The sequence below is a fragment of the Erpetoichthys calabaricus genome, chromosome 15, assembly GCF_900747795.2.
Source record: "Erpetoichthys calabaricus chromosome 15, fErpCal1.3, whole genome shotgun sequence".
Lineage (NCBI taxonomy): Eukaryota > Metazoa > Chordata > Cladistia > Polypteriformes > Polypteridae > Erpetoichthys > Erpetoichthys calabaricus.
Genome location: NC_041408.2, coordinates 82,286,478 through 82,312,142, shown reverse-complemented (window position 1 = coordinate 82,312,142; position 25,665 = coordinate 82,286,478). Strand labels below are relative to the sequence as shown.

The 25,665-nt window shown below is 37.4% G+C and overlaps 1 protein-coding gene across 1 annotated transcript in view; it reads left to right on the top strand.

Annotated features, from left to right (window-relative positions):
* The window catches only part of birc6 (baculoviral IAP repeat containing 6), a 255,776-nt gene that overhangs the window by 35,934 nt on the left and 194,177 nt on the right, over window positions 1-25,665 (top strand). The window contains 17 exon segments of the mRNA XM_051919229.1: window positions 54-82; window positions 84-131; window positions 133-184; window positions 187-235; window position 1,220; window positions 1,487-1,624; window positions 4,628-4,821; window positions 5,149-5,269; window positions 7,229-7,311; window positions 8,025-8,247; window positions 8,398-8,433; window positions 8,435-8,569; window positions 8,859-8,916; window positions 12,017-12,180; window positions 12,182-13,412; window positions 20,351-20,500; window positions 24,124-24,349. Coding sequence (XP_051775189.1) covers window positions 54-82; window positions 84-131; window positions 133-184; window positions 187-235; window position 1,220; window positions 1,487-1,624; window positions 4,628-4,821; window positions 5,149-5,269; window positions 7,229-7,311; window positions 8,025-8,247; window positions 8,398-8,433; window positions 8,435-8,569; window positions 8,859-8,916; window positions 12,017-12,180; window positions 12,182-13,412; window positions 20,351-20,500; window positions 24,124-24,349 — 2,938 coding nt within the window.

The window sequence follows — 25,665 nt, the reverse complement described above, 5'->3', positions numbered from 1 at the left end:
TATTTGTTTTTATGCTGTATTAATACTAATATAATTTTTTTTTTTTTTCTCAGCTAAATCAGGTGGACGGGTCAAGTGTCAAGTACTTTTCTGCTGTGGATAAGGTTCTGTTTGTAGATGATTATGCTGTTAGGATGTAGAAAAGATCTGAATGGGATCCTTTTGTTGGACACTGCTCTGCAAGCACATTCACAAAACAGGAAGATGAGGTGCAGCTGGAGATACCAGTCACAGAGTATGGGTAACTGATTATTTTTATTTTAGTATATAGGTAAAAGAAAATATAAATAAATGGTTGTGTTTCTAAAAGTACCAATTTAAAATTGAACCTTAATTTAAAAATGAATGTTAAAAGTGACAGCTATAAACATTATTTGCAAAATGTTTTCACCCACTATAAATGGATGTCTAATACATTAATGATATAATTAATACATTTTAACACTAGTAACATCATACTTTTGCTCTGTGCTCCTTTATTGGTAACAATGTAATTTCGGTATATCCATGTACAAAATCTAAAGAACATGTGAATTTTTAGTCTACATTGAGTTTGCTAGTTCTTGCCATGTTTATATGGTTTAGCTACTTTATTTTTCCTCTCACATTCCTAAAATGTGTACTTGTAGCAAGTTGGCGAAACCTTAATCACTCATGAAGATAGTGTGCTTTCTGCAGTCACTTGGCATCCCATTCTCTCATACTGCTACTGCATGTATCGAGTGATCGTTAATGCCAGTTGATTTGGTAGGTGGTGTAATTGGGTTCAAAGCTTTATAGTTGGTGGAAGGATTTACATGTAACCGTGTTCTTGTAAACAGTATACAATTCATTAATGAAAAAAAATTGGATGAATGAGAAACACTTGAAACATGGTGTTGAGCACGAGATGCTATATAATGTGCACATATATAAAATGTTACATCTTTTAAAAGCAAATAAGCAAAAGATTTAGCTGCAAATAAATAGACAAAAGGCAATATAAAAACTCTAGCTGATCTACTGGACTACCTCAGACTCCTATATTTGACCGCTCATTAGGTGTTGCATGAAAATATTTCCTTTCCTGTTTTCCCTCAGATTTAAGTATTTCCTTGTGTTTTCTGTAGAGAAAAGTCAAGCAAAATGACACCTTTTATTGGCTAACTAAAAAGATTACAATATGCAAGCTTTCGAGGCAACTCAGGCCTCTTCTTCAGGCAAGATGTAATCTGGAAAGGGTCAGATTTAAAGCTGTCCTCTGGTCGCTTAAGTCCATGCCTCCAAAATTAAGGGTAACTCCTCTTAAGGATAACACGCTGAGACATATGTATTGCACCTCAAAGACAGTATTTTGACGTTGACTAAAAACATTGCTTGAATTTTTTTTTGTTTTTTAACCATAGAATTCTTGAGTCCCACCTTGTACAAACATTTCTATGTCCTTAGTTATTAGACAAAAACAACATTAAAAATAAAGACATTTATGTTTTTTTTTCTTCCCTAGGCCCAACAGATGCTTTCTGCTTGCTTGGAGAAGGTAGATGTTTCTAGTACCGAGGGCTATGATCAGTTCATTTCACAGCTTAAAGATGGTCTGAAAAATACCTCACATGAAACAGCAGCAAATCATAAAGTAGCAAAGGTATGATTGAACTAAAGTTGATTGTCTGTGACTATATGGTGCTAAAATGGTTAAATGTGAAGATTAAATATTCAGTGTTAGAGGTCATACTTTAATGTTGAGGTGTTTTATTATACCATAGTATCCCATATTTTTATATAGGATGTTTAGTATTTAGTAATCCTGGAATGCATTATATGCACTGTATTTTGAAAAATGTGGTTATTCATAATATCTCATTCTCTCAATTAATTTTTTTATCTCATTGGAATTTAGAAAATTGTTTACTGCTGCTGTATGTATGTGCTAGTATATAGGCATTGTTTTGTTTGTACAGTTTTATTTAAATTGCATTTAGCCTTTTATGCCTAATCCAAATATATGGTATTTGCTTTATGTAACACCCTTGTTAGTCATTCTGATAAAGTCTGAAGTGCTGTCAAGAGTTACATCTGCTGCTGTTTTAATGTTATCAGTACTACAGAAGAAGTTGTCCTTGTTTGCATCCGTCATTGTTGACATTCTTTACTAGAAAAATCCATTCTTCATTACCTCTGAGCATACAGCTCTTGAGGGAATTTACAAAAATCTCCATTTCTCGGGGTTGAAATTGATGGTGTAATGTGGACAAAAAGCAAAAATGTAAACTAATGTCTGCATTTTTAAACCTAGTAATATGAATGGTGCCTTATCTAAACCTCAGACATTCGTTGTTGAAGTGTATGTTATCACCATGCCTAGATGGAAAGAGCTGTCTGAGGTTTTCAGAAAGATGGGTGCAGATGCCTGCGAGTCTGGGAAGGATTTAAAGATTTCTGAATAATTGGTAGTCAAACATTCCTCTCTCCAGAAGATCTTCTACTAGTGGAGAAGATTTCAAACAACTACCAACTTGTCTAGGCCAGATTGTTCCAGCGAATTCATCCTGAGAGCAGAACACAGAATGTTGAAAGAAGTCTCTGAGAACCCTAGATTTTCTATAATGTGATCTACAGCTAGCTCTTGCCACTGATGTCAGCATGCATGAGTCTACTATTAGGAAGAGACTTCTGAAATTAGTTGTACATGGGAGTTATGCCAAGAGGAACATTTGCTGAAAGAACTTCAGGACAAGGCTAAAGTTTGACCATGAAAGCTTAATCAAAGACCAGGACCCTGAAGCAAAGTGTTCTGGACAGATGACTGAACAATCAGTTATTTGGCCACAGTACAAGAAGGCATGATTTATGAAAATTAAAAACAGCATTTGACAAGGAAAACCTGATGCCAACTGTACCAAATGGTTTGTGGTGGAAATGTTTTGGTTTGAGGAAGCTTTGGTGCTAAAGGACTTGGGCAGCTCACCATCATAGAATATTCTCTGAATTCTTCATTGTGCTAGAGAGTGCTTGAGGATAATGTGAGACCACCTGTCAGAAGATTAAAGCTGAACTGAAGGTGAAGCTTACATCATTTAATTGACCTTAAACATACCCGCAAATCCACCAAGGAGTTGCTGAAAAGAAAGAATATGGAGGGTTCCGGAATGACCAAGTCAAAGCTTGGATTTGAATCCCATCGAGATGCTGCGGGATAATTTGAAGCTAGCGGCACATTCAAGACACCTCTCAACTTTTGGAGAGCTGAAAGAATTCTGCATGGAGGAGTGGGAAAAAAACATTCTAGTCAATGTCAGAGACTAACATACAGTTTATTGGGAAGGCTGACTTGAGGGAGCAGTACTTGCTATTATAGTCAAATGTGGACATAACTTTTTCCACAGAAATGGCATATTTGTTCATTTTTCATTGAATACATTATTATATAAGGTGAAATGTGATTTTATTTTTCCCCCAATTACATCACTTTTATCTAAAAAAAAAAAAAAAAAAAAACTTAATTGAAGGTCATATTTTGATATATTCAAAAATTCTGTGTTTTGTTATCTTTAATTGCTTGTTTCATCTTGTTTTGCTTAAGTGCTGTGGTTGCCATTCTTTTTTTGTGTCTCTAACAGTACCAAAGGACGCTGCCCAAGCCTCTTCAGGAGTGTGCCTTCCTATTACCTATTACTTGGATCTCTAATTAAACTGTAATTTTTAAAATAATTGTTGATCTATTCTGTATTACCTTCTCTTGCATCTCCAATTAAACTATAGTTTTTAAAATAATTGTTGATTTTTCTGTGGCTTCATGCCAAACTTAGTGCGTCACAATTTCAAAGTTAGCTTAAGTAAAGATGATTTTTTTTTTTGACAGAAGGTTAGCCATGTGCTAAGTTCAAATTTATTGTCAAATGTCAGAATACAGTGGAATTCTTACTTGCATGTCTCATTAACTTGGAACACACTGTAACTCTGTAGGCAGCATGATCAGCAAGTATTATTAGTTTAAAGTCCAGCTTGCTACCTTTGCCTCCCTTCTTTCCCAAATGTCTTTAAGTCTGAGCAGAGTGAAACCTCTTTGTTAAATCATTTATCAACTAAGGAAGCCATATGTTTAAGTATCATTTTTTTCAAAAGCACTTTCAGATTTCTTCTTTTTCAAAATGAAGATTACAGCTAGTCCAATTATGCCAATTAAATGTTTTTCATGCTGCTAATTAATAGATGTCTATTACCTGTTGGATTTAACTGTTACCTTATACGATTTAAGCATTCAGTTCATTGATGTCATAAGGATTTTGGCATGATTAGAAAAGCATTTGGAAGGTGAGAGGATACTTCTATACCTAGGTTGAGGGTTTGACTGTATGAGTGGAGAAGTGGCTTTAATGTATAGGTCTCCCTGTGTCGGAGGGGTTGCTTGCTGCACTGTAGGTGGTTCCTCATGCGGTGGGTGCAGCAATGTGCTATCAGCGCATGCTCCGCACCTCTGGTGTCTGTAAGTCCCAGGCGTGCTTAGATGGTGGAAGTAGCTTAACTTGTGTGAAAAAATGTTCTGTTCATTGCTTTGTACACATTATAACATTGTATAGTGTTGTAGCTTTTACTTTATTTTGTAATTTGTTTTTATTAACTTTTTTTTTTTTTTTTTTTTTTTTAGTGGGCAACAGTAACTTTCCATCTTCCACATCATGTGCTAAAATCCAATGCTAGTGCCATTGTGAATGAATTGAAGAAGATAAATCAGAATGTCGCTGCCTTATCTGTGGCCTCATCAATAATGGACAGATTATCCTACCTCTTACCAAGCGCACGGCCTGAGCTGGGGGTTGGCCCAGGGCGATCTGTAGATAGGTAATAACTTAAGTTACTTATTCACATGAACTCTTCATCATCTTCATAGAATCACAAATAATTAAGTGTAAAGACACGCTAAGGAGATGCGGTCGGATCTGCTGCTGGCTTGCTGCCAAGCTGCATGTTCTGCTTGTTGCACTGTGCGTCAATCATTTAAAAGCCTGTATAGCAGCTGTCCTTATGTCTCACTGCCTTGTCTCGCTAGTGTCTATGAGAAAATCACGTATCGTCGTCTTCTAAGCCTTCCAAGAGTTTTTTTTATAATAGAGAGAAATGAACAGAAAACTTTTTATTTTTTTTTTATTTTTTATTTAATCTTTTCAGATCCTTAATGTACAGTGAAGCGAACAGAAGAGAGACTTTTACATCATGGCCCCATGTAGGATACAGGTGGGCACAGCCTGATCCAATGGCCCAAGCTGGATTTTACCATCAGGTAGGCAGTGTAAGGACCCTGTATTTTACATACTTTTTTTCATTAGAATAGGACATAATATCATGTCACTGTATGACATCCATAGATGTAATGCATTTTCTCTGATTTCTTTATTAGTAAGTGGGATTAATGAGATATGCTTGGTTAATTCATTTTGCTCCCCTAAATACGGCACTATCTCAGTTATTGTTTCTTGCCAGATTGGACTGAACCTTTTAAGTTTTCTCTTGGATCTCGGAAAGGTGACAGGAAATAAAGAACACAAACCTTGATCCCTGCACTGTTTTTTTTAAACTATACGCTGTCCCTTTTCTGTAATCAACTCCTGTTTTAATCTCTAGTCTCTGGGTGACGCATGTACATTTTTGAATCTCGTAGCACTGTGAACACATTACTATAAACGTAAATGTGTATAATTAGACTTCCAAATGAAATGTTTTATCCAAACATTATTTTCAGAACAAGTAAGCGCAAATGTCTCAATCAAAATTAAATTTTACGTTAATGTAACAAACGTTTTCACCTTTAATTTTGAAGCAACATAGAATCTTTTCATTGCCTCAACATTTTAGGTTAGTTGGTTAATTTTTTGTTGTGAATTTTTCTTTGTTCCGGCTCATCCCTCTGTTTTTAGAAACTACTCGGTCCAATTTTTACTCGTTACTTGTGAGTTCTGGCAATTGTGTAAATACATGGAAAATGAGTAGTGTGTACAGTGATCCCTTGCTATATCACGCTTTGACTTTCGCGGCTTCACTCTATCTCGATTTTTTTCTCATACATGCTTACGTCACTACGCGTGTGCTTTCTGAGAACTTTTATCTAAGCCCCACGATGGCTCCTAAACGTGCTGCTTTTTCTAAGCCTTCTGACAATGAAACTAAGCGCCGGATGAAGATGCTTACCTCCAGGAGAAGGTGAAACTCTTGGATATGATCAAAGATGGCAATACCCTACAAAAGCCTCCTCACGCATATGAAAAGACAGCGCCAGCAACTGCCTATCAAGATGTTCTTCAGCCGCGCACCCAGACACCCACTGCCTACTCCTATTACTCCTTCAGCAGAAGAAGACAACGACACACCTGCTGAAAATACTGCACCACCTTGTCACACTTGGGTCACAGATTTGCACAGAGACACAGGAGGTTGTAGAAAAAAAAGAAGTTTGTTCAAAGCACTGCAAACAAACATTTGTCTCTTTTCAAAAGTTTAAACGTGCTCCATGACAAGTCAGAGATGACAGTTCTTCCAGGAGCAGAGAATGTCTGAGAGAGAGAGAAACAAAACAATCAATTCCAAAGCTGAGAGGCGCTGCACAATACTTTTAAATAAGCGGAGTACCACGTGAGAGGTTTATCGTGCGTTATAGTGCAAGTAAAAAGGGTAAGGAGCAATGTGAAGGTAGACTGTCAGCTGTTTCAGGGGTTTTCCCAGGGGCGTCTGTGTCCTCTGAAGGTGTGATCAGCGCTCCAGCTTACAACCTGAAGACTCTCCTACTGAGCACATGCCTTCATAGGTTAGTGGTTGTGTGTAAGAACTGTGTGTGTGTGTAATTAAATGTACAGTACAATAATAATGATATTTGTAAAGTCTAATATGTCTTATTTTCTTTTTTGTCTAATATATTGGGTAATGAGTGTAGTGGTGACTAAAGGGTGTTATTTCATGTCTAGAGGGCTCTAATAATGTTACAAAATGTATTTAGAAGGTCGTAAACAGGTTTTCTATACTCTTAACTGCAAAAATATTCGATTTATAAATAAAGAATCTTACTTCGCGAAAATTCATTTATCGCGGTAGAGTCTGGAACAAATTAACCGTAATAAACGAGGGTTCACTGTAATTGTGGAGATTTATGGATAAGTAAGTAGAAATAAAAGAAAGCCAAAGGCTTTGTGTTTTGAGAGGAGTGAATGTAAGCTGCCTTAATCTTAATGTACTTTATTTATTTATTTTTTTATTTTAGCCAGCCTCTACAGGTGATGACCGGGCGATGTGTTTCACTTGTAGTGTGTGCTTAGTGTGTTGGGAGCCTACAGATGAACCTTGGTATGTTAAGTATGGTTTCTTATACTTAGAAACTTTAGGACACATTTAATTTGTGATAATGTTAAATATTTAAAAGTATCTAAAGGGAAGTGCCACGGCAGCACAGGATACTGGGTTTGAATCTTAGCCTAGTTACTCTCTGTGTGTAGTTTGTAAATTCACCACTTGCCTGCATTACTCTGGCTAGTTGGTGTCTCCAAATTGGCACACTGTGAACGAGTGTGCATATTATATATAAATATGATATATTGGTTCACTATCCTGGGTGATCTGCTGCTTTAGAGCATTTCCTGGAATCTTATTTAAGCAAATTTGAAAATCAGTTGATATAAAGGTATACGTTACCAAATTGGATTGAGGTTGGCTGATTTTGTTTCAGCAATTATAACTTTAACTGTTTGTAAATTGCACGTGGTGTGATACTTGGGTTGTTTTCCTTCCACTTGTGTAGAAAGTATTACATTGATTGGTGACTCTAAATTGGCTTAGTATTAATAAATGTACTTATATGTATGAATGTATCCTTTGATATATTTGGCACTTTGACTAACGTTGGTTCCTGTGATGTGTACTATGAACCTAGGATAGGCTCCAGAATCTTAAATCTAGAGTTGGATTAAGTAGGTTTAAAAGTAAAATAAGTATATCCTGTTTCATTATGTAGAAAAGATGTTTCTGTGTATTTTACCATTTTAACACTTATTGTGCCACAGGTCTGAACATGAGAGACATTCCCCAAATTGTCCCTTTGTTAAAGGTGAACATACCCAGAATGTACCCCTTTCTGTAACACTGGCAACAAGTCCAGCCCAGTTTCCGAGCACAGAAGGCACAGACAAGATAGCATGCTATGGGTTTGGGAGCTGTCCACACTTCCTTGCTGCTGCTACAAAACGTGGGAAAATTTGTGTGTGGGATGTATCAAAGATGATGAAGGTAGGATGCTGTTTTGCTATATCTGATGGTTATTTAACATTCTGTTTCTTGAATTACTCTGTCCTTTTAAATTAACTAATGAAATAAAATGCTTATTTTAAAAGTCTGAGCAACCAAGGCATTGAAACTACATGTCCTCTTGTTGTAAAGGTGCACTTAAAAATTTGGAGGTCAAATCCATATGATCCCAGCAATTTTTACGGCAGCTTATTTATCTGGTATGTGAGCAGGGGAGTAGGGTCAGAGTCCAGAAAAGACCACATTAGCCTGGTTAGAAGATTCTTCTAGCTGTTCAGATATACCAAAACTTGAAGGAGACAGTAAAAATGTTCCTGAAATTTACTGTTCAGATTCAGTCTTGTAACAGGCCATTATTCATATTTAATAGTTTTTGCTTATAAATAGCATCTCAAAATATTTAAGTACTTTTTAGATTTATATTATGCTTGTGGTTGGCTTGTGCTTCAGGTTCAGATTTTGATTGATTGCACTGGAATGGTTGGTTTGAGTTACTGAGTAACACGAGAGAGCATTTGCACCAACCTTGTATAAGATTAAAATAGGTTTAGAAAATGAAAATTCACATCCATGTATTTCTTACTCATTTTAGTGATGATCAACTGGAAGATTCAGATAGTGAAGATCATTCCCGATCAGAGTCTATCACAGGTAACTGTAAAGACAATTAAAATTAAGAGTCAATATTATTGATTAGAGGATTGTATGTAAAATTAGAGGTTAAATGCTTTAGACACAATTTTGTTTAATTTATTGTGACCTGTTTTGCCTAATAAAAGATCAGGAGTTGTCTCCCCTAGACTTTCTCGTATACTCCGATATGGGGATGGATATTTAAGGAGTAACCCGCAAGACAACGATTATATTTTTATATTATGTACATTAAAGTACTATCAACAACAAATCAAAACAAATTAATTATATATTGATCGATTATTATAAAAGTAAAGTTGAATAAATCATACTTTGCAGCTGTATGAATAAAAGGTAAAGTACCACTTCCAGTTAGTGGAAATATCCCAAAAGTTGGTAGAAATCTGCGTTTTGTACCTAATACTGGTATGCAAAATTTGGTTGACCTAACTGAAAGTGTACTGAAGTTATATATATATATATATATATATTATACACCCACCCACCATAAATGGTATTATTTGCAGACTCGGGGAGGTCTCAAAATCTCGACATCAAATCTGTGGATGATTACAAATACTTTCCCTATAGTTCGTATATGAGAAGTGTAAAAAGAATTAAATAAGATTGTGATTGAGAAACTCCTTAGCTACCTTCACTGAATAAATTTCAGAAACATAACAGTATTCAACATATTTGGCTACAGTTTATGTACAGTCAGCTGCAGAAATATTGGCACTATTCATGATAATTAATATTTAAAAGGACCGCACATGCAATGAGTGGTATTTTGTGCTTAAACAATCGGGTAAGCCTTATGCTTTTATTGTCGAACAGACATTTGGAACAAATAAAAGTTTTCATATAGTAACAGAAATTTTCCTAATAAGGCAGATTCCAATAATATTGGCACCTCCAAATGTCAGTATTTGGCGGAGCCTCTCCTGGCGAGGATGACAGCACTCCACCTCTTTCTGCAGTGTTTAACAAGGCTGGAGAACACTTGTGGAGGAATCTTGGAATACTGTTCCATGCAGAATATTTTCAACTCATGGAGGTATTGGGTTTTCCTTTTCTGAACCACAGAGATCACAGATTTTCAATAAGTTTGAAATCTAGTCTGAGTGGGCCATTGGATAAGCTCGATTCTTCGTTTCTGCAACCAGTTGTTGATTTTTATGTGTGCTTTGGATCATTGTCTTGTTTGAAGACCCAACCATGGCCCAGTTTCAGCCTTCTCGTGGAGGGGAAGCAGATTTTTGACTAAAATGTTCTGGTATTTAATGGAATTCATTATGCCAGTAACCTTAATAGGAGCCCTCTGGACCACTGGCAGCAAAACATCTCCAAAGCATCAAAGAGCCACCATCATATTTTGCCATGGGTATGATGTGACCTGCTTGGTATGCAGTTACCCTTTCTTCGCTAAACATTGCGATGGGGTGTATGTGGCCCAAAAAGCTCAATTTTTGTGTCATCAGACCAAAACATATGATTCCAGTAGTATCTCCATTGTTGCTTGGCAAAGCTGAGACACTGGGATTTGTGTCTTGGACTCAGTAGAGGCTTCTATTTGTGCTGCTTGTCGTCCATAAAGCTTCTGGTCATGGAGGTGTCGTATCAAAGTTGACTCTGAAACTATGAAAGATTCAACTAAACTAAGCAGATGTAAAGTGTGATCTTTGGCCTCTTCTTTGACTCCCCTAGCATCATCTTCACTGTGCATGGGGGCAATATGCAGATGCGTTGCTTTCCTGGTAAATGTTCAACAGTTCAGTGCTTTTTAAACTTTATTATGGCCCTGATTTTACTTACTGGTAATTTCTTTTGAATACCTGTTTTGTTGCCATTCCCCAATCTGTACAGCTCAAAAACTCATTTGAGGGGAGAGAGCTTTTTGGTTTTACCATGTTGATGGATGACAAGGATTTTACCCGTGTATTACCTCATATTTATACTGTTGTGCTGTCCGTGCGGCGTGGGTAAAAAAAAAAAAACTGGTTTACGACAAAGATATCCGTCAGGAAGCCTTTAATAATTAACTAAACGTTATCCAGATTTATTTAGCAATACATATGCATTGAATTTAATGAAAAAAGTTGCTGTTTAACAGGTCATTGCTCTAACTCAGAGAACAGAGTGCTTTTAGTGTGCATCCATACACCAAGCCTGTGAGCAAACAAAACTAAAAAACCTGCGCTTTTTACCGTTCATAACAACCAAGATAACTCAACCACGTGTCAAAGTCACACCCTAAATTTTAGAGATGTTAAAACAACAGCCCTAAACTTTTTCTGGTCACAACAATACCCCAGTGAAACAGGAAATGACCATATTGTCACAGATTTGCACAGAAACACAGAAGATGGTAGAGACAGGAACTTTATTCAAACACTGCAAACGAACATGTCTCTTTTTCAAAAGTTTTAAACGTGCTCCTTGACAAGACGGAGATGACAATTCCGTCTTACAATTAAAAGAATGCAAACATATCTTCCTCTTCAAAGAAGTGTGCGCCAGGAGCAGGGAAGGTCTGAGAGAGAGAAAAGCAAACAAACAATCCCGAAACTGAGAGGTGCTTTGGACTTTTAAGTCTGCGAAGTACCGCGCAGATCACAGGATAGATGAGCCGCAAGGGAGCAATGTGAAGGTAGTCTTTCAGCGTCTTTTTTTTAACCTGTAGGGGTGCGATCAGCACCCCCCAGCTCACAATATATAACAGTTCCTAGACACTAAAACCAACATCAAGAAACATTTTTCCCCCCAAAGATGCAAATTTAGTTGGTGTTCTTTATAGTATTCTTCAAGGGTGCCAATAATTTTGCCATATATGTTTTTGACAAGTAAAGTATTCTGAAGATATAACTACACTTTTGCAAGAATTGTTTTTATTAAATAGTCAACCATTTCACCAAACATTTGAGGAGTGTTAGAGTCATTGTATTATCTTTGTTATATTCATGTTTTGTTCACTTTTTTGAGGGGTGCCTATATTTCTGGAGTTGACTGTACTTTTTACACAGCTTGGTTTCAGCTTCATTGTGGAATCTAATGGTTAAGTTGTGGTGGCAAATATTTGCAAATGGTGCTTTTTCTGACAATCCTATCTTTTTGACAGGGCATATATCTCAGAAGGAGGGCATGGAGGTTAACCTTGGTATCACAGCACTTAGTATTCTACAGCAGCCTGAGAAGTTACAGTGGGAGGTCGTAGCCAATGTCTTGGAGGACACAGTTAAGGATCTGGAGGAACTTGGAGCTAATCCTTCACTAGCCACTACAAAAAAGTGAAAAAGTAAAGGAAAAACATGTTGAACATCACAACATTCCCTTTCCTTGCCTTCTAGCAGCAGGGTTGTTGAGCTACAGGTCACCAGCAGCATCTCCTCTCAGTAGCAACTCCCGCCGATCGCTGGATGGCTTGTCTAGGACTCAAGGGGAGAATTTTTTGGAGCAGGGTCCAATGGACATTGAAACTTGCAGTAACTCTGAACTAAGCTCCCCATTTGTTAGGAGGACTATGCCTGTACTTTTGCTCTATAGCATAAAAGAATCAGATGAGAAAACGGGTAAGGTTTTTGCACAAATGAACAATCTAATGAGCAAGAGCTTGCATGATGAAGGCTTCACTGTGCCTCAGATAATAGAAATGGAATTTGATTCTCATGAGCAGTTGTTGCTCCAGGACCCACCTGTCACTTACATCCAGCAGTTTGCAGATGCAACATCTAATCTTGTTTCTATGGATTCTGACAAGTGGAACTCAATGGTACCAAAGCCGGGGACACTGATCCAGTGCCTACGACTGCCTAAGTTTGCAGAGGATGAGAACTTGTATGTGGATTCCATTACTCCTTGTGCTGATGGAGTACACCTGTTGGTAGGGCTACAGTCTTGTTCTGTAGAGTCCCTGAGTGCAATAAATCAAGTGGAAGCCTTGAATAACCTAAACAAATTGAATTCTGCATTGTGTAATAGGCGGAAAGGAGAATTTGAACCTATCCCTAGTATAGCTAATGGCTTAGGCATTGGTGTCCTGAAACAAGGATCTTCCCCTGGAGCACAAACTCCTCTCATTATTCCTCCTGAGCAAAGGAGTTTGAGTGGAGGGTACTTAGTACTGTATAAAATGAACTATTCCTCCCGGATAGTAACTTTGGAGGAGGAGCCAGTTAAAATCCAGCATATCAGAGACCCTCAGGATGCCATTACCTCACTAATTTTGCTTCCGTCTGATATTTTGGAAAACCGAGAGGATGACTGTGAGGAAGTTTTGGAGGAGGTCCCTACTGCATTCAAAAATGGGAATGTTAAAGAAAAAAAAACTGATGTTTCAGGTCTTGGGCACTTGGTGGTTACAACTCAGGGAGGTTACATAATGATATTAGATCTGTCCAGCCTGGAGGTATTGGCCAAAGTTGAGCCACCAAAGAAGGAGGGCGCTGAAGAGCCAGATCCCTTTGTCTCAGTGACTTACTGCTCTGGGACAGACAGGCTTTGTGCCTGTACTAAAGGTAAAGTTTTGATGACATTTTTGATAACCAATGGAAACTGATTTAAGTATTGTTATGAATAAATGAATGTCTTGTTCTGCTGATTGGGACTTTTTAAGATGTGATATGATTTTTATGTTTGCTTTATCTTTTTCATCTTTATTTGAATTTAGATACACATGTTAGTTTTTTTTTTTGGGTGAGTTATGGTGTTTTTAAAAAAAATGTCTGATTTAAACCATGGTTATTAAAATCTCTCAGAATATGTTATTAATTGATGTTTTTACCTCAGTTAAACTAGAAACTGAGAGACTTAGTACTACCCCAGTTTTATCATTTGATAATGATTTGATTTAATATTTCTTTTTTTCCCCCCCAGTGTAAATAGTAATTACTTTAAATATTTAAACTAAACTCCTATTAGGGCCAGGTGATATGACTTCAAAAGAGTGTTTAGTTGTCGTGGGATGAGTTAAGCTTAAGCAAAAGGAGATTAAGAGTTGACATGATTTACTTGTTTAAAATTATGAAGGGAATTAGTCCAGTGAATCGAGACGGACTTTAAAATGAGTTCATCAAGAACACGGGGACACAGTTGGAAACTTGTTAAGGGTAAATTTCGCACAAACATTAGGAAAGTTTTTCTTAATGCAAAGAAGCACAGACACTTGGGGATTTTTAAAACTTGAATTGATGTTATTTTGGAAGAATTAAGTAAATAGGACTGGCAAGCTTCTAGATTATTCTGTCATGACTCCTATCTAAATATGTGTATTACGTGGTATGCGGAAAGATTATTTTTGATATGCAGAACTACTAAAGCTGCACACATCTCATCGCAATGTCTTACATATAATTTTAGGACAAAAATTGTGGAAAAACAAACCATAATGTTTAACATTTATGGAACATTTTAACATGCACATTTGAATTTTTAAATTGTTAAAAATCTAATGAACTGAATGTTCATGAAATGCAAACTAAATGTATGTATCTTGGGTCAGAAATTTTCATCAAAATAACTAGGGGGCTCTGCCCCCTGCTCGCTTCTCTCACCAACCCCCGATGCAGGCCCTACGCGCTCGTCATTTCCCGGATCTGCCGCTTAAATGAATCATGCTGTGTAATTGGATACACACAGATATCAACGCTGTCTTTGATATCTCCGTCTTTCGAAACTCTTCTCAATTCATCACATGTTGGTTTATTATATATGCGAGCGTGATCTTTCAGATTCATATAGAAATCCAAGAAAACTTCTTTGCCCGTGTTTTTCAGATAAATTTCGTGTATACTTTTGGACGTATGGATTTGTATCCATTATTGGCGGACTCTTTCGATTCTATGTTACATCACTTCTTCGTGATCATAAATATAAACCTAACTGAATTCTGGTTTCTTTAAAATTAAACTTGTGGTAGCTCTGTTATATCACCTATGTCCATATATTCAATCTCTTTTTGCCATTCCATTAATTCACAGAGTAATTTCCGTTTGTTAGCGCAAATGCAATCTTTACTATCATTTTTTAGAGACTTTCGAATTTTAGTACTTTCATAATCTCTAACCTGCTCTGCATATGTATCACGCCAACGTTTTTGAACCTCTTTACAACATTCTACTTTGTCTTCTACTGTTTGTCTTTTATTTCCGGACCTGTTAGGTTTTCAATTCATCTCTTGGCACAGTCTCGTCTCGCGGGATGTGAAATTATCTTTCTGAAAAAGTCTTGTCTCGTCCCAAGATTTTTTTATATAATAGAGAGACTTGATTTTAAATTGTATTTCAGTAAAGTGGAATTTAGAGTTACCTATTTATTATCAAAAAATGTTAATGTTTTGCATCCCTTGTGAACATTCAAAACAAAAGTATTTAATATCATTAGTTATGTTGTTTCATCTTTGTGAATACTTTGCTTATTGTGAATGCTTTTTTTTTTTTTTTTTTTTTTTTTTGAAAAGCCTTTTAAATTCCCCCAATGTTATTTCTTTTATTACGTTTACGCAACAGCAGCATTTTTTTTTTTTTTGCGTCTAAATTTACATTTGACTTTTTTGTTCAGTTTCTTGTTTGCTGAAGGTAAAATATGACCAAATAATCAGCACTGCTTCTTATTTACACAGTAGGTCATCTTCACATGTGTCTGACTATTTCTTGCCTGATTGGGTTCAGCATAAGTGCTTACAGTGGGGCAAAAAAGTATTTAGTCAGCCACCAATTGTGCAAGTTCTCCCACTTAAAAAGATGAGAGAGGCCTGTAATTTTCATCACAGGTATACCTCAACTATGAGAGACAAAATGAGAAAAAAAATCCAGAAAATCACATTGTCTGATTTTTGAAGAATTTATTTGCAAATTATGGTGGAAAAAAAGTATTTGGTCAATAACAAAAGTTCATCTCAATACTTTGGTTATATACCCTTTGTTGGCAATGACAGAGGTCAAACGTTTTCTGTAAGTCTTCACAAGGTTTTCACACACTGTTGCTAGTATTTTGGCCCATTCCTCCATGCAGATCTCCTCTAGAGCAGTGATGTTGTGGGGCTGTCGCTGGGCAACACGGACTTTCAACTCCCCTCCAAAGATTTTCTATGGGGTTGAGATCTGGAGACTGGCTAGGCCACTCCAGGACCTTGAAATGCTTCTTACGAAGCCACTCCTTTGTTACCCGGGCGGTGTGTTTGGGATCATTGTCATGCTGAAAGACCCAGCCACGTTTCATCTTCAATGCCCTTGTTGATGGAAGGAGGTTTTCACTCAAAATCTGACGATACATGGCCACATTCATTCTTTCCTTTACACGGATCAGTCATCCTGGTCCCTTTGCAGAAAAACAGCCCCAAAGCATGATGTTTCCACCCCCATGCTTTACAGTAGGTATGGTGATCTTTGGATGCAACTCAGCATTCTTTACTCGTTGTGTTTGGAGGAGAGAGTTTTTTTCATCTGACCATATGACATTCTCCCAATCCTCTTCTGGATCATCCAAATGCTCTCTAGCAAACTTCAGACGGGCTTGCACATGTACTGGCTTAAGCAGGGGGACACGTTTGGCACTGCAGGATTTGAGTCCCTGTCGGCGTAGTGTGTTACTGATGGTAGCCTTTGTTACTTTGGTCCCAGCTCTCTGCAGGTCATTCACTAGGTCCCCCCGTGTGGTTCTGGGGATTTTTGCTCACCGTTCTTGTGATCATTTTGACCCCACGGGGTGAGATCTTGCGTGGAGCCCCAGATCGAGGGAGATTATCAGTGGTCTTGTATGTCTTCCATTTTCTAATAATTGCTCCCACAGTTGATTTCTTCACACCAAGCTGCTTACCTATTGCAGGTTCAGTCTTCCCAGCCCGGTGCAGGTCTACAATTTTGTTTCTGGTGTCCTTTGACAGCTCTTTGGTCTTGGCCATAGTGGAGTTTGGAGTGTGACTGTTTGAGGTTGTGGACAGGTGTCTTATATTTTGATAACGAGTTCAAACAGGTGCCATTAATACAGGTAATGAGTGGAGGACAGAGGAGCCTCTTACAGAAGAAGTTACAGGTCTGTGAGAGCCAGAAATCTTGCTTGTTTGTAGGTGACCAAATACTTATTTTCCACCATAATTTGCAAATTAATTCTTTAAAATCAGACAATGTGATTTTCTGGATTTTTTTTCTCATTTTGTCTCTCATAGTTGAGGTATACCTATGATGAAAATTACAGGCCTCTCTCATCTTTTTAAGTGGGAGAACTTGCACAATTGGTGGCTGACTAAATACTTTTTTGCCCCACTGTATGTTGTCTTGTGCCTGGCAAGATGCTGCTGTTTTGAATGAAGCCTTGCTGGGCTTTGCAAGACTAAAGTACAAGACTGAATATCAGAAGTGGCACCGGGAGCTGTAGGCTGTTTATTTATTTATTTATTTATTTTTTGGGAGGAGGACAGCTCCTGAAACAGTACTTCTACCACACACATACCCATGTGAGCAAATTAGTTCAGTTAAGATCTTCTTGTTGCTGGTATTGGTACATTTTTAGTATATCTCCTAGCCCAAGTTCATATTGTGTAAAATGTATTACAATCACAGAGAATTTTGACATTTCTTTGTGTAGTTACAGCCATGTGTTAACTGTGTAATACTAAGATTTGGCATCAACCAGTATTCCCAACTAGAACATTTTGCATAGAAAAGGTTAAATATAAAGGTCATTCATTTTCTATCAATGCCTGTTTCATTATAGTATCATGGGAGATGGTGTCTATTGCAATAGCACTAGGTGCAAATAGGAAAAAATTCTGTTTAACACAAAAGCAAAAAATATACCTGGGGAAAATGTACAAAATCTACACAGACTCTGGACTTTGTATTTGAATCCAGGATTGGGATGAGCATAGCAACTGCATTAAGCATTTAATTTGTGTTGCTCATTTGCCATTCATAATCTATTCAATTAAAGATGCTAGGCATGCAGATACTGTTTTGTTGAAAGTTTGTGCCTTTCTGCACATGTACATATCATTCTCAAAGCTTGATATGTGTTTTAAATACCAAAAAAAATAACATGGTCACTTCCACTATTACAAAATACAGTTTATAAATACTGTAGTTCATGAAAATGTTAATTCCAAAAAGGGTGCTGTCTACATACTACTTTATTCTACTTGCTTTAGTTGCAGTAATTGTGGAAGCAACTGTGTTGTGCAGTTAATTTTCTAATTTTCAAAGATAGATGTTTATTTAAGCATGATGCATTTAACAATATGCTTCGACATGTACCAAAAATTGTCACAAATTATTTCTTTATATTACAGAAGTGTTTTCTGTATTTGTGTTTAGGGATGTGTGTGTGTGTGTGTATATATGTATGTAAGGAACATGGTGATACAAGTTTGTTCTTTTTAATATGTCTGCCTGGCTGAAGTGACTAGCATTTTAGGGTCAGAATGATACAGCAAGAGTTTTGGTGACAAAGCGAGTTATTTCTGTTTGAGTTAACAAGTTACAACATCGTGATTATTTTTTCTCACCCTAGGCAGTAACACGGAAGAGAATTCATTCAGTATTTCACAATGTCTGGAGTGTACATTATTATGTGTCTTGGAGTTTTATCATTGCTTATTCATGTAAATTTCTAGTCACTTTCATGTTTTTTCCACTATGACTGATCATTTTAGTTGAAAACCATCTAGTATAAATACAGCAGCTAAAGTAAGAATTTAAAGCTGATTCTTCTCAAGATGCACACTACCTGAACTCACTGTGATATGCTAAGAAATATGTCAGCATGGGAAAGGCGCTATATAAATAAAATATATTATTATCATAATTTCATTTAACATATTTAAAAGCAATTGAACATTCCTTATTCTATGCAGGTATGCTAGTCTTGAAACTTTTACATGTTACTTATATCCTCGCTGTGGACCTTTGCCCCTTCCTCCCTTGAGTGAGCTACAGCCCCTGTAGGGTGAACCAAAGTTCTTTAAGTGGCAGTGACTGCAGTTCTTCCAGCTTAGCCCAGGAATATTTCATATATCCCAAACAGTTAGTGTATTTCACAAATGTTTTAAGTGTTCTAGTTCCCTCCCGTATTCAAAAGGCAATTAATTGTCACCGAATGAATGAATGAGTGTGTGCTTGTGCGTGATGAACCCCACAATAGACTGATATCCCCTTACTCTTAATGCTGTTGATAAAGGGTTTAGCTTCCCCACAGAGCTGGCCTGTAAAATGTGGATTAAAATAAATAGATAACTGTTCCAGGTTCTGTCACTTTTAAGCATTTAATCTTCATGTCTCAAGTGTAGCCAGCACCCCTGCAGCAAAAATCCGAATGTACATGAGGTAGAAAACTGCTCTGTAGTCAGACTGTTAAAGCTATTTGTATACATTGACACAGGAAAAGTAACTGACTTGCACATTATTAAAGCAAACTCCCTTATACAGTATAGATAAACTTGATTGGAAATATAACTTGTACTTATTAATTATAGATTGTTCACTCAACATAAACATAACCTTCCTGCTATAGTTATTTGTGTCTATTATTCAATGCCCATAGATCTAATACTGGTGTCACTTTTCTCAGTCTTCCTCTCTGTTACCATTGATCCTCATAACCACATATGTATCCATCCTCTTTTTAAAGGTTTTCTGTGCTTCACTAAGGTAAGTTGATTACAATCCACAGTGTAAAACATGAGTGTCAGATTCACTTGGACTTGCCATCGTTCACACACGTCTGTTTATCTCTGGGAGCCATACATTTACTGAAGTTTTAGCACTATTTGAACATTTTTTGTTATTTGTTACCCCTTGGTGATTTTGGAAATCAAATAGCTTTCAAAGACTTTGGGTTGGGGCGGCACGGTGGCGCAGTGGGTAGCGCTGCTGCCTCGCAGTTGGGAGACCTGGGGACCTGGGTTCACTTCCCGGGTCCTCCCTGCGTGGAGTTTGCATGTTCTCCCCGTGTCTGCATGGGTTTCCTCCGGGTGCTCTGGTGTCCTACCCACAGTCCAAAGACATGCAGGTTAGGTGGATTGGCGATCCTAAATTGTCCCTAGTGTGTGCTTGGTGTGTTTGTGTGTGTCCTGTGGTGGGTTGGCACTCTGCCCAGGATTGGTTCCTACCTTGTGCCCTGTGTTGGCTGGGATTGGCTCCAGCAGACCCCCGTGACCCTGTGTTCGGATTCAGCGGGTTGGAAAATGGATGGATGGATGGATGGATGGACTTTGGGTTGCCTATATGATTTAGAAATCTGATACACAAAATCTGGAATTAAAATTGGAATGTGATCTTCAGTTGTTGTTTTGATTATGTAGCATCCATTATTTTATTTCTTACAAAAAATAAGACATCTTTGTTGTGCAATTAAAAAAAAATGCTTTTAAGGGTAATGTTTTATTCCACTAGATTTTTAACCTCATCTACTGTTTTTAACACATAATTGAACCTATGATAAACTGAGAGTAATTTTTTTTAAGGTGGCGAACTTCATTTCCTTCAAATTGGAGGAGCATGTGATGATATTGATGAATCTGATATATTTGTTGATGGTCCCTTATCTAAGGGGGTGGAACAGCTTTGTGAAGGAGTTAAACCATCCTCTAACCCATCAAGTCCTGGAGTTGCAGGTGAGAAATTTGGTGTTTTTTTTTTTTTTTCTTTTTTAAAATGTGATGCATTCTCAGTCTTGTCGCTTATTTGAAATCGAAACTGCCACTTAAATGTAGATGTTTTAAATGCTAGCTTGTACTGTATGCTACCTATGCATTTCTTATTCTGTCATTGACTTTTCTTCAAAATATGTGGTAACTGATCAAAGCATTATATCAGAAACTAAATTCTAACTGGTCGCTATTACATTGCAGATACCTTGAATTTGAATCCTGATTCATTTATGTTTTAGATATTTAAAATGTAAAAGCGAGTTAACAGAATGTAATTATGGCTTGCTAAGGGAAGGCAATACATTTTAAAAAATGTTTCAATTCAATGCACATAACTCTCCATTGAAAGTAGTTAAGGGATATAGTTTACAAGTACAGTGATCCCTCGCTATATCGCGCTTCGCCTTTCGCGGCATCACTCCATCGCGGATTTTATATGTAAGCATATTTAAATATATATCGCGGATTTTTTGCTGGTTCGCGGATTTCTGAGGACAATGGGTCTTTTAATTTCTGGTACATGCTTCCTCAGTTGGTTTGCCCAGTTGATTTCATACAAGGGACGCTATTGGCAGATGGCTGAGAAGCTAGATTGCTTACTTTTCTCTGTCTCTCTTGCGCTGACTATCTGTGATCCTGACGTATGGGGATTGAGCAGGGGGGCTGTTCGCACACCTAGACGATACAGACGCTCGTCTAACAATGCTGAAAGATTATCTTCACGTTGCTATCTTTTGTGCAGCTGCTTCCTGAAACGACATGCTGCACAGTGCTTCACATACTTAAAAGCTCGAAGGGCACGTATTGATTTTTGACTGAAAAACAAACTCTCTCTCTCTCTCTGCTCCTGATGGAGGGGGTGTGAGCTGCCGCCTTCAACAGCTTTGTGCCGCGGTGCTTCGCATACTTAAAAGCCAAACAGCCCTATTGATTTGTTTGCTAGAGATTGTTTTCTCTATCTATGTGACATTCTGTGCTCCTGACATGCACTCCTTTGAAGAGAAAGATATGTTTGCATTCTTTTAATTGTGAGACTGAACTGTCATCTCTGTCTTGTCATGGAGCACAGTTTAAACTTTGAAAAAGAGACAAATGTTTGTTTGCAGTGTTTGAATAACGTTCCTGTCTCTCTACAACCTCCTGTGTTTCTGCGCAAATCTGTGACCCAAGCATGACGATATAAAAATAACCATATAAACATATGGTTTCTACTTCGCGGATTTTCTTATTTCGCGGGTGGCTCTGGAACGCAACCCCCGCGATGGGGGAGGGATTACTGTAAACCTGCTAGTAGACAGTGAGAGAGAGGGAAATGCTGCAAGTTCTGGTTACCTTAATAGTTAAATTTAAAACAAAAAAATGTTCTGAATTAATGGGGGAAAATATTTTTAAGCATTGTTCGACTCCTTGTTGCTTTGTTACTTGCATCCTTCAATGCCATGCTATGGCTTGACAGTAGGTTACAGGCCCAGGTTTATTTAAAGACAAAGCTGTATGAGTGCCTGCATAAAATTAAAAGATCCAAAGAAGAGGAACAGTTAATTTCTTAAAAGTGATCCTGTGGACAGAAAAGAAAAGGAAATGCTGCTGGTTGCAACTGCCGAGGTGTTAAATGCAGTTGCCAAAGAAGAAAATTTAAGGTTGCATTGTCGGACTAAAACTAAGAGAGCCACATCAAGTAGTTAGAGACACAGTCACAAGCAAACAGCAAGGTTCATCATCTGTCATGTGCATTTTTAATATCTCTGTACCTTTTTTGTCAAGTGATCTGTCTGTCTAATTTGGCCCCTCTAAGGCTAATGTCCTATTTTAATAACAGCATGAGAATATTCATACATCTTTTGTTAAAAGTTGTTATAGTGAGGAATTTGTTTCCTTTAAGTCTGGCAGTAAATCTTAAAGCCATTTACACAGCTTGGTGTCCTGTAATGTATGGTTTATATTGAACTGAGCTTGGGCCATTGAGTGCACAGAAAAAGAGGTACATGTCATATCAAAAGTCTGTTTCCTGTCAAAAGTCTGTTTGTTGTTCGGCTTAAGTGAGAGCCTTGTAAACATACTTATTGCAGAGTGTGGTTTTTGGAAATGGCTGTGTGCTCATACATGCTCTTTATATGTGAACACCTTCCACTTGTGGACTTTGTTTTTAACTTCATTTGCACCAGTTGAAGTTCACCACAGCAAGTAAATACAACCTATAAATCAATGACTCTTGCAAAACCAGCCAACTCCTCTGCCTGGTGCAAGAGGTAACACCAGGATGCAACATGATTCTATAGAATAGCCTTTATTTGAAAAAGAAAAGATTGATTATTTCATTGGGATAGGAAACTTGCTCTAGTTATTAATACCCAACCTCCAATTTGGAAAGACCGTGCCTGTAAGTAGTTTACCTGTAAGATAGTGTGTGTGTGTAAAGTATATTCATTTGTGCATGCATGTGTTTATGTACAGGTATGTATGTGTAAATGAATATATATTTAAGTAATCATTGTTTGAAGGTGTGCAATATAATAAAATAGTAATTTCTGTAAGTTCAATCAAAACATAAAAACACACACAAACGTATATACGTGAGTTGTTCTTTTTTTATGCTCATTGTCTAAAAATTCTGAAATTATTTTTGCCAGAACTATAAATGTGTCTTTGCCTCTTTCATTTTAAAATCGCCCTTTTCTGTAGAATCAGCTTCCTTAATTGTATCCAAATGCTACAACAGTGAATGCTAAAGGGAGACAGTCACTTCAGTGAAACATTCCTTAATGAGCATACAAGTGAAAATGGAAGAAATTGTTTCCCTTTATCATTCCATGTTGTTTGCACAATTAAGTGAGCAGGCTGTACAGAAGAGTGAATGAAATATAAAACGGCAAAACAATAAATATTTAAAGCTATGGCAAAGAATACAAATATTTACTGCATGACATTTGTGGAATTATTTGTTGACCAGATAACTAAACAATGTGATCAATTAAAATAAAGAGTGACAAGCTGATTGTGGCATTGATTGATTGAAATAAAAAAACTGCGTCCTCCAGGACTGAATTGAGTTACTTGTTTAGACAGTTGTTTTTTTAATTCCTTAAATGCCTTTATTAAAGTACTGTACAAATGATTTTAAAACAAGTCACCAAAGATTATCCAAAACATGTCAATGCCAAGAAACCTGGTGTATAAAATTTCATTACATATGTTGTGCATGTTTTGTGTTTATGTATATATTAAAAAAAAAAAAAGGTTACAAATTTCTTACTTGCATATACTAATCAATGCACAGCATGTTGTCACTCTCCAATGCCATGATTAGTGAGCAGAACTACATTTTCTCATAACTTCTGTTTTTATTACCTGAAAAATCTAAGAACAGTTTGCAGTAAAATCTCTCCTGCCATTAGGGGATATGTTCATTTGAACATTAAATTTTTTTTTTTGGGAATTTAAAATTACTTCTGAAATTGATAAAATGTTTGTAAATATTTTTGATGATTACACTTTCCTAAATTATGTCAAATTGATAACTGTTTTGAAGGACATTACATATTTGTTTCTTTCTTTCTTTTAAATACTTAATTCTCTTGCATACGCAGGAGTTGACCTTTTAGTGGAGCAGCCCTTCTCTGCAGAAACCCTGACATCTCTAGTGGAGCTGACTCGCTTTGAAACTCTGACGCCACGATTCTCAGCAACAGTCCCACCTTGCTGGGTTGAGGTGCAGCAAGAGCAACAGCAAAGGAGACATCCACAGCACTTGCACCAGCAGCACCAGGGGGATGCAGCACAGCACACACGCACTTGGAAACTGCAAGCTGATGGGTAAGTTGATTTGAAATAGTTTATTTTATCTAGCTTTAATATTTGAGTTGTATTAGTTCATTTAAGTACTTTAGAAATGAAAATGCTTATTAGCACAATATGGAACTAAACTGTTATTTTATTTTAATGACTAGGGGGCTCCACTCCCTACTCGCTTTGGTCGCCCACCCCCGGGTTTGGTTTGTCAGATATACAATTTAAAGAGACTGTTATTTTCATATGAATTGTGGCTCAGAAAGTGGACGCTACTTGGTTGTTTCACACGGACGCCACTTGGTTGTTTCACAATAATTAAGATTAGGTATATAAGAACGTTTCACATTTCTGTTATTTTAGCCCTAAAATTGTGACTTAACATCAGGGACCTATTTTATTCACCTTAAGGTTAGTGTTTGGGCGAGGGGAAGGCCGTCTCAAGTGGCATCTGCTTTCTAAACAAGACCCAGAATTGTTACATATGCATTATTTTCACTTTTACTTTAAAACTTTTGTAAAAACAATACTTGCCCTTTATTTCCGGCCCCGGGCGTGGTTAAGTCTTTTTCTCGCAGGATGTATAATGTTGCTCGTGTTGTGAAAGGGGGGGGGGGGGGGGGGTTAGGGGCTAGGGGGCGGTGGTGGCAGCTTGAACGCATGCTAAGGAGATGCCGTTGGATCATCTGCTGTCTTTCTGCTGCTGCTGGCGAGCTGCGTATTCTGTTTGTCTCGCTACACGTCGATCATTTAAACGCCTGTATAGCAGCTGTCCTTTTGTCACTTAGTGTCTCTGCCGCTCGCGTTTTGAAGGGGGTGGGGGCCGAACACACGCTAAGAAGAAGCGTTTAGATCATCTGCTGGCTTGCTGCTGCTGGCGGGCTGTGTGTTCTGTCGTTGTTTTAAGAGCTGGGAGCACATGTAGTGTGTCTGCCAAAAGCATTCCAATAACTGCTAGGTTGTAAAGTCTAAAACAACGACAAGCAAAACATGCAGGTCACCAACAGTAGAAAGCCAGCAGATGAACTGACCGCTTCTCCTTAGCGTGTGTTCATACTCTCTTTATTTAATATAGATCTCTTTTTAAGTATTATTGGTGTGTACACCATTTTTTCATGTTGCTTATACTGGTCCTTTCCCTGTAATGTGTCAACCCACTATTGACATATTGTACCTTCTTTCAGCTTCCTAGATTTTACTAAAATTCAGTTTTTCTCCTGCAGGAACACAATTTTTTCCTGTAATATTTCTTCATCTTCCACTGTTAAACCATGTTCTGATATTTCATAAATCTGCTCCGGCTTGTAAATTTACATTACTCTTTTCTTTGATATGTTACTACT